Here is a 12,255-nt window from a genome sequence, read left to right on the forward strand (position 1 = left end):
CGCATTTAAAGTGCTCACAGGAAAGCTGTGACCGCAGGAGGCATAAAGACACGAGAGGGGGCAGTTCATTAGCGCTTTTACACTGACACCCCACTAGCAGGACAGAAAACAGCAAATACCCCCGAGCAGGACGGACTACTTCTATTTCTCTGTTTAAAATGAGCTGCATGTCGTGTTTCCAATAGCAGGGCTACAATAAAGCTTTTTATTGCTGATAGCAGCCATTGGAGTAACATGGAAAAGACAGAAATATGATTTAGGAGGTGAATGCTTTATGAAAGGGAAACATTTAAGGTAACCCATATTAGCGCCCCCCCCCAGTCATTCTCCATCATAAACATTGTTTTTTTAAATCATGTGCTAGCTGATTTTTGTGCCATTTTGCTTCCTTACAATGTCCTTTTTCAAACAAGTGGGAAGAAAACATCCAAAATACACACATACGTGTCTATTTATTGGACATGTATGCAAATTAGTGCACATTTAATGAAATAATACTTCACCTGCATATTTAAACATAAACTTTAAGAAAACTTAATTCAAAGAAATAATTGTCTTAATACCAGTGATCAACTCAAGTTTCACGGTGATGTACACTCACTAACCACTTCATTAGGTACACTTGTCCAATAGCTTGTTAATGCAAATAGTTCATCAGCCATTCACACGGCCCAGATTAGGGCATTTATGCATTTAGCCATGGTCAAGACAACTTGCTGAAGTTCAAACTGAGCACTAGAATGGGGAAGAAAGGGGATTTAAGTGACTTTGAATGTGTCATGGTTGTTGGTGCCAGATGGCTGGTCTGAGTATTTCAGAAACTGCTGATCTACTGGGATTTTTACACACAGCCATCTCTAGGGTTTACCGGGAATGGTTTGAAAGAGAGAAAATATCCAGTGAGCAGTAGTTATGTGGACCAAGATGCCTTGTTGATGTGAGAGTTCATAGGAGAATGAGCAGACTGGTTGGAGATGATAGAAAGGCATCCGAAACTCAAATACCCACTAGTTACAATCAAGGAATTTAGAATACCATCTCCGAACCACAACATGTCAAACCTTGTAGAAGATGTTCTACAGCAGCAGAAAACCAGCTGCTGTAACCCACCTTCTTCAGCTAAGCTGTCAGCTAAGAATAGAAAACTGAGGCTACAATTCACACAGGCTCACCAGAATTGGAGAACAGAAGATGGCAAAAACATTGCCTGGTCTGATGAGTCTCCATTTCAACTGCGACATTCAGAATTTGGCGTAAACAACATGAAAGCATGGATCCACCCTGCCTTGTATCAACGGTTCAGGCTGGTGGTGACATAATGGTGTGGGGGATTTTTTCGGTATACTTTGGGTCCCTTAGTACCAATTAAACATCGTTTAAACTCCACAGCCTACCTGAGTACTGTTGCTAACCATGTCCATCCCTTTATGACCACGATGGACCATCTTTTGATGGTTACTTCCAGCAGGATAATGCACCATGTCACAAAGCTCAAATCATCTCAAACTGGTTTCTTGAACATGACAGTGAGTTCACTGTACTCCACTGGCCTCTACAGTTTCCAAATCTCAATCCAATAGAACCTTTGGGCTGTTTGGGCTGTGGTGGAGCGGGAGGTTGGCATCATGGATGTTCAACCGACAAATCGGCTGCAGCTGTGTGATGCTATCATGTCAATATGGATCAAAATCTCTGAGGAATGTTTCCAACACCTTGTTGAAAGCATGTCATGAAGAATTAAGGAAATTCTAAAAGCAAAGGGGGGTCCAACTTTTTATTAGCAAGGTGTACCTAATAAAGTGGCCAGTGAGTGTATATTAGTTTCAGTTATCACCTGTAAATAGAGGTTTTCAATGAAAATGATAAATGAAAATTAGTTATTATCTCAAATCTGTGCCAGAAATCTTTACTTAAGTAGCATTAAAATACACCAAACCTTCCTGTTTTCTTCTGAGAGGGGTTTGTTTTAAATCATTCACTGCTTGATTTATAGAATATATGACCTCTCAGAACATTATGAAAACACTTTTTTCTGACTGTTTGAAAGTATTTTGAGATTTACCGACTAAGAGCTATGAAAAGTCCCCGTCAGTTAAAATGAACAAAAAACAAAAAACACGGAATATGTTATCAAATGAAACAAAAATTTTGCAGCTGGTTCGATCCAACGTTCATATCCCTGTTCTGGGAATTACAGCAAATTATTGCCTACAGAAAGCACTCGTGATCACTGCTCAGCAAGCACCAGGACAACCCTTCTGGCACTTTGGAGAATGTTTTCAGATTTGTATTTCCTCCTCAGAGACAGCAATACTCCGGAAATATGTTACATTTTCGAAAATGACTCTTGCTGTAGTTGCATCTAACATTCCAACTGTTACAAAAGTACTTTGCTCGATTGGAAATATGCCATGACAATAAAGACAGGAGTGAAATGAGAGCATTACCGCTCTCATGTCTGTCCATTAAGGCTACAGCCAGCAGATGGTGAACTTAATTAAACACAAATGAGGCTGGGAACAGGAGGAGCAGCAAGCTGTGTCGGAGTATAATCAAATGCTTACAAGCACTTCTACATTCAAGAACAATCGCAAAGTGTGAAAAAACAATAATTTGTCATTTTATAGCAGATTATGATCTGGATTTTTTTTTTAGCGGGAACAGGAACCTTCTGGACTCTTAACATTTGGTCACATTAAGTTTTTGAAGGGTTTGTGTGTATTTAGAGAGTGCTAGAGTTTGTGGATTTTGTTAAAATCAGACAAGCTCTTCCTCTTTTTCCGGCCTTTGTGCTAAACTAATTGCTTCCCGATTGCTTCATAATTGACTAGTATGAGAGTGTATTGCTTTTTTTATTGTAGTCTTTTCATCTTCTACTCCACAGGAGAACAAACCGTATTTTCTAAATTATTGCTGATGCAGAGCATTTTTCTGGAGGTTTGACTCTGGCTAAACTGGCGACTGTAAGACAAACGTCGACTTTTTGTACATCTCTCTGCTATGTGCTCTACTGATGCAACAAATGAGTGTTTAGTGACATCATTTTGTTAAAAACAGTTTCATAGTTTTATGAGAAGAGGTAGAGCTTCCCTATACAGACACCATTGTCCAAATGGAGATGTTTGAGTTGGAGTCTGCAAAGCTGGAGCCCATTAACAATTATGGCACACAACACTGACAGACAGAGGACTTTACTGAGTGCACATAATTGAAAGTAAGAGATAATCAATAGCACATATATCTAAAAAATGATGTGTCATTTTAATATCCAAAAACAGCAAATAAAGGCGATGCATCAAATAGTTTGTGCTTTCATCCTGCTTCCCAACATCTCTGTATTCTTGACTTACAGACCACACTGTACTTATAAAAGATAATAAGATACAGAAAAGGTTAAAATGCATGAATAAGAAGCCATAAATAAATAAATAACACATGACTCTGGGTCACTACAGAGAAAGCCAGCAGAGCAAAGTGGTGAAGACATTTGGGTTTTGCTCACTGTCTTGATTTTACCGGTGCTTCAGATTTCTTACTGCATGAAAAACTACAAATTAAGCATTGTAAAACATGACCAAGTGGCTTTTTTCCGTATGACCTGGCCTATCTGAATGTGTATGCTTCTGTAATGTGGCACACTAATGTAATTAAATACGTAGGCGTTTTTGGTTTCTCGTAGCACAAAGTTCCAGGTAAGAAACTAAAGTGTCTCTGTCTTCCTTGTTGTTTGTGCCTGGAGAGACCACCAGAGGGTTAACGATCCAGTAGGTGCTAATTAACCACATAAACACTGTTACTTTTTCATGGCGAGCAGCAGGAATACATCTTATACAGCCAGCATTGTTCTGAGCCCTGAGTGACCATGAGTCATGTATGAGTCTCACACCGTATTCTTCTGTGGAGGTTCACAGCAGTCGGCATCCTTTAAGCTGCCTTCTGGTTTGACTAGTCCATTATTATCTAATATTGTTTCAGTCTTGAAAACCTAAACACTCACTTTCTTCCCTCCTCTGTGTCCCCTGTAGACCTGGAACCCTCTTTCTAATGCTCGCTTCTTTTTCCTGACATTAATCACAACGACCACTTTTAAATCTCCTTATACTTACTTGGTCAACCAAAAGGACATTTTTCATCATCAAATCGCTTGATCTGAGATATTTAGAGGCATAAAATAGAACTAAAGGCATCTAAGAGGGAGAATTTAGAGAATATAGCAGTTCACAGATCTTTCCTTTCTTATTTCTCAGCATTTTAATTGAAGATTTATTCGATTAATTATTAATCTCTGTATAACTATTTGTTCTTTGCTGTTTTTCCTCCATTATTTCTCACCACTCCTCCTATTTAAGTGTAATGTAAGTGTAATGTAAGTGCCTTTGTTCTGTTGCACCATTCCAGTGCTGTTAATCATTTCCCTCTAAACCAAGCTTTTCTCTTGTTTTGAAACTTTAATATTCATTTCCACTCGTTCATAAGCCATTCATTAATGAAGCACATATTTCATGCCCCAAGTGTTAACAATTAAAGAATACTTTTGCATGTTTTTAAAGTCTTTATTGGCACACGTGGTTTTAAAACTAAGGACATGTTCAGAAAATAATCCACAGCTCCTTTGACTGCGGCACAATTCGATCTAAATGTGGACCCATCACCGGCATCAAACCAGGATTAAATGGACCCATTATCTTTCCCAAATTAGCGGGGAAGTCAAAGCAGTTTCACCACTAATTTATATAACCAAACTATATGATGTAGTTTGGTGTGACATTCATTTTGCTGACACTCTGTGTGACCTCGAGTAGAAATTAATCAATGTCTCTGATAGCACACTTGATTAAAGACAAACCTCCAGTGTTTTCATAGATCCTAATACCCAGAAAGCATTTCTCAGTTTGGAGATGGCTCGTAGTGCTCACACTTGTCTCCTGTCAGGCGATTGTCACAGGTCAGACTGTACCTAATGTAGATGCCGCTTCTCTTAGATGTGCAGGAGAAAGTGCGAGTCCCCTGCTTCAGGTGCATCGTACACGATCCCAGACGGGTGTGTCTTCCCAACACTTCATTCCAGAATTCAATCTTCAGACCCAAGCTGGTGTACACCTTTAAACAATGTGAGCAAAAGTTAAACATATAATATGTTGTGTTGATTGTATTTTCATGAAAATTATATTTGTTTTTCACAGCTAATAATCACATAAAACCACAACATGAGCACAGCTGGCTGACATGTTTCCTAAGTGAGAGTTGATGAAACTTCATTTTGTGGAGAGCAAAAGTAATGATTTTATTGATTTATTTTTATCTGATCTGAACAACATCTCTCGCCCTTTGTAAGGTGCATGTCTTTTTATTATTCATTTTGCTTTAACAGCAATTTAAAAAAACAAAACAAATGAAGCCCTGCAAGGAAGTAAAAATCTAACAAAAATTTGGAAATGACTTTATGTAATAATTTGGATGTAAAAAAGTAAGATTCCAGTCCAGCTCATTTTTGACTTTTGTAAGAGGTTTTTACATATTTTAATAAAATATCCAGACAGAAGTGCATGCGATCATGTTTTCATCCAACTCTCAAACAAGCATGTTTTACACTTTCTAACTGGCCTCATCTGTTTCTGAGGTTAAACTTGGACCTAAAGTGATTTGTACTGACATTGCCCAGATCATAACGTGTGTTCCAGCGAGGGTAGTTGGATTTGATCATAAGGGTCTGGCGGCGATGGAAATCATACTGTAACTTAGCATACCTGTAAAAACATGGAAAAGCAAACAACTGTATAAATATACGATTCATTTCAAATTTCCTATGACTGATTTTGACTTGTTCTCTACACACATCCTGCTCCTTGGGTCTCCATTCGTGTTCCAGGCTGAGACGATGGTCACCACCAGTCTTCCCCTCCTGGCCTGTCTAGGACAACAGTTGGAATCCAAGTTGACTTGGCCACAGTACCGTGGTTTGGGAGACCTGATGCCACTGGCTCGTAAATACTGCTCTATGGCAGCCTTCAGCCTCGTCTTTTGAGACTGGAAGGGCACCAGCTCATACAGCGGTCTCAGGTCATAGCGAACAACACTGGGTACATCCTTCAAGGTTTTCAGCCACTTCTGGTAGCCCAGGGAGTTGGTATGGTTAAGTGAAAGCTCCCCATCCCAGCCTCTGCCTCCCACCATCTCTGTATAATGTTTGTGAAGTCCAGAGCTGAACCTGGTGGAGTAGTCCTGGTTCTGTAGCACACTGTGGCAGAATCTGGGACTGGTGGAGGGTCTGAGCTTCCCAAGGCCTACTCTGAGACCCAGTGATAAGCAGTAGTGTGCCTGAATGACAAGGAGGGGATATTTAATGCTATTGTTGATACAACAGTGTATGTATTTTACTAGACATGTGCTACAGACCAGGTACGAAGAGAGACCATTCAGTCTGGACAAGCAGGTCCGCGTAGCTGTAACTCGCCTGAATCGCCCACCAAGATAAACCTGAAATCAAAAAATGTTTGAGATAACAACGTATCTTCTAATTTATTACTGTGGAGAAAAATAGAAGCAATGTGTGTTTTTCAACCTGGCGAATATAATGTGTGCCGTAGGTGTCTATGAAGCGTCTGTACCGGTAGGAACTGTAGGAAGGCAGACGTGCCAAATCCCTCTTGAAATCAGCGCTGAGGATCGGTCTGTGTGACAGACGGTAACTAAACACAAAAACAGGACAGCATATTAAACCATCTTTGTGTGTTAACTTGAATAAAAAAATGGAATATTCTGTGTTGGGTGCAGGGGTCTTCATGGCCGACCTGTAATGGATGCAGTTGATCCTGTGGGTGCTGAAGGTGTAGTGGTCGTCTCTGCTGGTGGAGTAAGCAAACCGATACGGAGAGGATCGTGTTCCTCCCACCTCCATGCCGATGAACTTCGTAAGGTCTAGTCCGTACTGAAGAAAAGGAGGGCATGATGATTGATGCTCCACCATACTAACAGCGATGACATTTCTTTACCAGTACCAGTAGTGCAGGCTGTAGCTACAGCATAGTGGAGGTGAACTGAGTTTAGTTTCTAGTGCTCAATCCATTAAAAATCCTTTGATACCTCTGTAGCAACTTTCCTTAATGTCACTATGAAGAGCTTTCACTGGCTACTTCTCTCTCCTGCTAAGATTTATCCATGCTAACTGCATGTCTCTACAGATGTTGGTCCACTGCTGTAGTCCAGACCTTTGTTAGATGGATTACTATGAAATCTGGAAGACACATTCATGGTTTCCAGATGATGAATCCCAATGACTTCAGTGATCCCTGAGTTTTCATACCAATCTGTTTCAGCAACACTAGGTGGACTACCCTGAAGTTTGGTTCATGGTTCCCAAGGAAGAATTGTTAAGACTTTGGTGATCCCATAACTTTACATGCAGCACCAACATCAGATCAGTAAATCAACTTTTGAAGTACTTCAGTTTAGAACTAAATGCCTTTTATATTATGCTATTGAAACAAGAAGCAGTTGTAGTTTGTGTTTTATGCTGAAAGAAAATGTTACTGTGATAAACTAAGCAGTTTAATGTTGTCTTTCAAAGCATGTCAGCATTCATTAAAATGTGAAATAATATAAATATAAAGAACACCCACAACATTTAGAGAGCGAACAGGTCAATTAAACATACTGCTAACTGGAACCATTTTTCGTTCCACAAAAAATAAATGAACTCTAAACAAAGGGTTCTTTCAAGAAAAAGTTCTTCAAACAGGTCTTTAAAGTATTGTGAAATGAACTGAATGAAAACAGTTTCTTTATTTTGAAAACCAAGTAATTTTTAAGAAAAAAGTCCAATAAAAGAATATTTGAGTTTTTAAAGGAGCATTTCTACATGATTTCAGACATTTGCGACCTTTTTTTGAGAGTGGGGAGCCTTGTCTGTCAGTCTGTCCCTGCCTGGTGCGTAAAACAAGCCGTTTAGTTGATGTGTGTTAAAAAGATAAAGTGATCTGTAACTGATTATTTAAAAAGAAAATGAGGGAAGAGGAGGCAGACAAAGGTCAGACACCTGATGATTAGAGAGCAGGTGGAGGCAGGAAGACACTGAACCAGTGAAGGAAACAATTCATTCACTTATAATGAGCAACGCAGAAGAGGGCTGCAAAATTAAATGAACATTAATCACAGTAATGATTTTAGCTTCACATCATTACATGAACACCAACTACTGTGGGATTTCTGCCTAAAAATGTGGCCTGCTCATGAAATGCACCTACATGCACTGTTCTTTCTGCTCATAGAAAAGACCACATACAGGAAAACAACACTCGGTTTAATCTGGGACAAATCTGACATCAGAACGCCCCAGTTTAACTCGTTTCAAGGCCATTTTTGGTCACACACCTGTCTGAGAACACCACAGCCACCCTGCAGCAGCTCAGCAGGGGGGCGTTTAGGGAACATCGGTAAATGTGGCGTCTGTCTATCACTAAGCAGACGTTCAGTGAGTGATGTGTTTTGCCTGTGACAAGGTGGAAGGTGCAAGCAAATGAGAAAATTGGTTATTTCACGTTTTGGACTGATAGAACAACACGTCGGGGTTTGGGAAACTGATGCGCATTTCTTACCGTTCTCTCCTCTGATGTTTTACACACTGATAACAACTGCAACTAATGATGACTGTTAGTTGCAACTTTATATTTTTGCAATCTTCTGCAACCAGATAACTCAAATGAAGAACCTTCAGTGCTTTAAAGAACCACATAAAGTGCATGGAGGACCATCTGGGGTTCTTCAACTCATGATGTTGTTTTGACAGACCATTTTAAGAACCATTTAAGAAGTTTGGTTCACCAAAGATACATAAATACAGCATTTACATAATCAGTTTGCAACAACAATATATTATGATCATTTTATTATTGTTTAACTAATTAGAAGGTGGTTGTTATTACATTCAGACATTTTTTAGTAGATATTTTAGTGATATGAGTCATTTTTTTATTAATAAATGATTGTTTCTATCATAAATTATTATGGAATTTATAAAGACATGATCAAAATGAGCACAAAAAAATGTTTACTTTTAATAAAAATGTATGCAAGAAATACCCCGTGGACTTCCCGTGGAAGTCCCTTAATTATGTAGTGACCCATAAATGTATTTAATTGAGCATAACATGTGTTCTACCTTCCAGGTGTAGCTGTCCTGGTAGGTGAGGCTTTTGACCAGTGAACTGTGAACAAATAGATATAGTTTAATTTACACAAATTCACCAAATTCAATTTGTAGATTTTTTTTTACACCAAAAGCTCAGCTTTAACAAAAATATGAGCAAGTCTTGATTGAGCCGTGTTGAGGCAATAGGATGAAAAAGGAAAATAAGAAAGTGACGATGACACTGCGAGTGATTATGCTTTTAAATTGCAAATACCTGATGGAGGTGTGATAACTGTTGTGGAGATAAGTGGAGCAGTGACGGATTGGATGCCAGTACAGTGCAGAGACTGGCAGCTGAAAAACAACAACACGGTTAACATATGAACAGTTTGTCTGAGCCAAAGTCATTTGCTGCAGTATGTCTAAACTCGTCCTTCTGATTCAACGTATTATGATTATTATTGCTATTATTAGGATCAGGATTAAGCGGCGTATAGATAATGGACGGAATATTGTTGTTACTTTTTGCAGCTTGTTGCCTTGTAGAGGGTTGGAGCACAGTCTGCAGGTGCCAGCTGGGGTCCTGTCGGTGTTCACATCAACCACGTAGGCTCCTTTTCTCTGCAGGGTGGCCACATCAAAGCCCACCCCCACCAGGTTGTGACCTGGTACAAAGGGAGCCCAGCCACACTGCCTCGAGGTCTCGGTCCGACACGACAGAACAGGAGAGTGTTGGGAGAGGAAGAGAAGGAGGCTCAGGTAGAGAGGAGCTGAGGAGGAGAGCATGGCTGGAGTCAAAGAGACAAGAACAGAGAGAGAAGAAAAAGAAATTAAAGAGTTTAATTGCAGCTGTAAGGTCATTTATCAATCAAGTTAACAAGCGCTGCTTTTTGAAAGTCTTTAACAAACAGGTTTGGGGATTTTCATTCCCCAATGTCCTGTATGGACTTGAAAAATTGTTCCCAATTAAATTGTTTTTTAATCTGTTGAACCTTATAAAGATTCAGAACTCTAGTAGAAATTAATGGCAATGCACACGAGTAGCTTCTCAGCACAACACAAACAGTAATGGGATGCAATCACTCATTAGTTGCATTTTTGGCGTCACATCTGTAAAATGTAAAAAAAAAAAAAAAAAAATAGCACAAAATAGTCCATCAGAGTAAAACATGACACCTTCAGTTTGTGTGATTTTTCAGACCAACAGTTCCTAACCCAAAGATATTCTGTTTGTAATATTAGAAAATGGGAAAAAGCAGAAGAATCTCTGATTGTGGAAGCTCAAATCAAAAAATAGTTGGCAGTTTTTGTTTGAGAAATGAAAATCTTGTGCCACATTTCAGTTAATGTCCTGGTGTTTCAGTTAACCATTTGGCATGAAGATGTACAAACTGTGGCTGTGCAGGTGCAGCATGTTTAAGCAGAAATTAAGTTCATACAAGGAGCAGTGAAAACTGTTGATGCAGTCAGAGCTGTTTAGCATCTGCTGTGCAGTTTTAGTATTAAATGTCAAATGTCGTCACAGTAAAAACAACAACAACACCAACAACAAGACAAACTAAAACAGTTATTTAATAAAGATGAATAAATTGTGAGGTGGCAGAAACCTCTGAGCATTAGTTTTCTAAATCTTAGCAAATGCAACAAACCTCTATCCAAATTAAACTTGTTTTTGTGATTAAAAGGATCTGCTAAATGCAAAAACAAGATCAGATTACCTGTTCAGACCTCAGCAGAGATTCTCTATTGTTTATGTGTTCAGAGATGAGACGAAGAGCGATGTCAGCCGAGAATGTGGTGACACTGTCAGGAAATCAGGTGATGGCCCCTTTTATACAGTACTTACAGTATTTGGAATGCTGTCTTGACATAGATGACATTCCACATTGATACAAAAAAAAGAAAAAAACAGGACAGACCACATGTTACTGGGAAATAAGCTGAGCATAATTAAGCTCACCATCAAGCTTATTTATGAGCCTCTTAATGTTGATTGACAACCTGCCGTGACAATATTTTCAGCTCCTACAAGAATTTGGACCAAACCTGTGGACTGTTGCATTTACAATGACATTTTTTAACTAACATCTGCATTTCAGGGCTGCACAGTGCTTGGTGGTTAGCACTTTCACCTTGCAGCTAGAAGATCCCAGGTTTGCATCCCATCTTTTCTGGGATCTTTCTGCATGGAGTTTGCATGGTCTCCCTGCGCATGCTTGTGTTTTCTCTGGCTTCTTCCCGCAGTCCCACAGGTTAACTGATTATTCTAAATTCTCTGCAGGTGTGAATGTGAGTGTGATTGACTGTCTGTATATGTAGCCCTATGACAGACTAGTTGTCTCCTACCTTCACGCTATACCAGCTGGGACAGACTCCAGCCTTCCGTGATCCTAATAAGGATCAAGCGGTGTATAGATGATGGATGGTTCTGCATTTACACATTCCCACATTGTAAAATTAGAATAATATAATTAGCTCTGATTCCTAGTTTTCATGTTTTTTTTTTAATAAAACATTTGAGCATTTTTAGCATAATTTGGGAAACAGAAAAAGAAAACTGACAAGAAAAGAAAAAAGTTTCTTTATTTTAATAAATCACTGTTGACCCACTTAATGCACGCTGTCTGTTTGTTCCTTCTGGGAAATGTAATATTGTTTGAATTCCTGAAAGGCTTTCTACAAACACTTGAGTAAATGGTGTCATTACACACCCATCTCACTGCTGCATGCCAGCTGCACAGGTTGTTGTGACAGAGAAAACCGAAGCATGCAGTAAATTAAACTGTCAAAGATGTTCAGCACGTTCCTTTCTGTAGCTCTAAATTGGTGTTTATCGTCTGACATCTCCTTTTAATCTTACACTTAATTTAGAGTCCATTGTAGCTAATATTCTCTCCTGAGAATATTATCCACTTGCAGAGAGAGTCATTCTATGAAACATCAATCAGTGTGTCCCACCTGACCTCACAATCTGTGGATTTTATTTGTGCAGTAATTTTTGGCCTATCTAATGAAGCCATGCAAAGTTTTACCTTCATTCTATGAATATCTTTCAGGTACCGGTATTAGAGGTACATAGGAGTGGGTCCAAATCTTGCACGATGATGTTACTCTTGAAGGTTAACTCA

The 12,255-nt window shown here is 39.2% G+C and overlaps 1 protein-coding gene across 1 annotated transcript; it reads right to left on the minus strand.

The window, feature by feature from the left end:
• Positions 1–5,605: 5,605 nt before the first annotated feature.
• Positions 5,606–9,913, minus strand: LOC110954002 (perforin-1-like). Its single transcript, XM_051945913.1, has 7 exons — positions 9,667–9,913; positions 9,158–9,203; positions 6,792–6,986; positions 6,563–6,689; positions 6,397–6,477; positions 5,837–6,318; positions 5,606–5,747 (listed from the first exon to the last, which is right to left on the minus strand). The coding sequence occupies exons 1-7, from the start codon at positions 9,911–9,913 to the stop codon at positions 5,606–5,608; spliced, it is 1,320 nt and encodes a 439-aa protein (XP_051801873.1).
• Positions 9,914–12,255: the final 2,342 nt, after the last annotated feature.

The sequence above is a fragment of the Acanthochromis polyacanthus genome, chromosome 3 (assembly GCF_021347895.1).
Source record: "Acanthochromis polyacanthus isolate Apoly-LR-REF ecotype Palm Island chromosome 3, KAUST_Apoly_ChrSc, whole genome shotgun sequence".
In the NCBI taxonomy this organism is placed as follows: domain Eukaryota; kingdom Metazoa; phylum Chordata; class Actinopteri; family Pomacentridae; genus Acanthochromis; species Acanthochromis polyacanthus.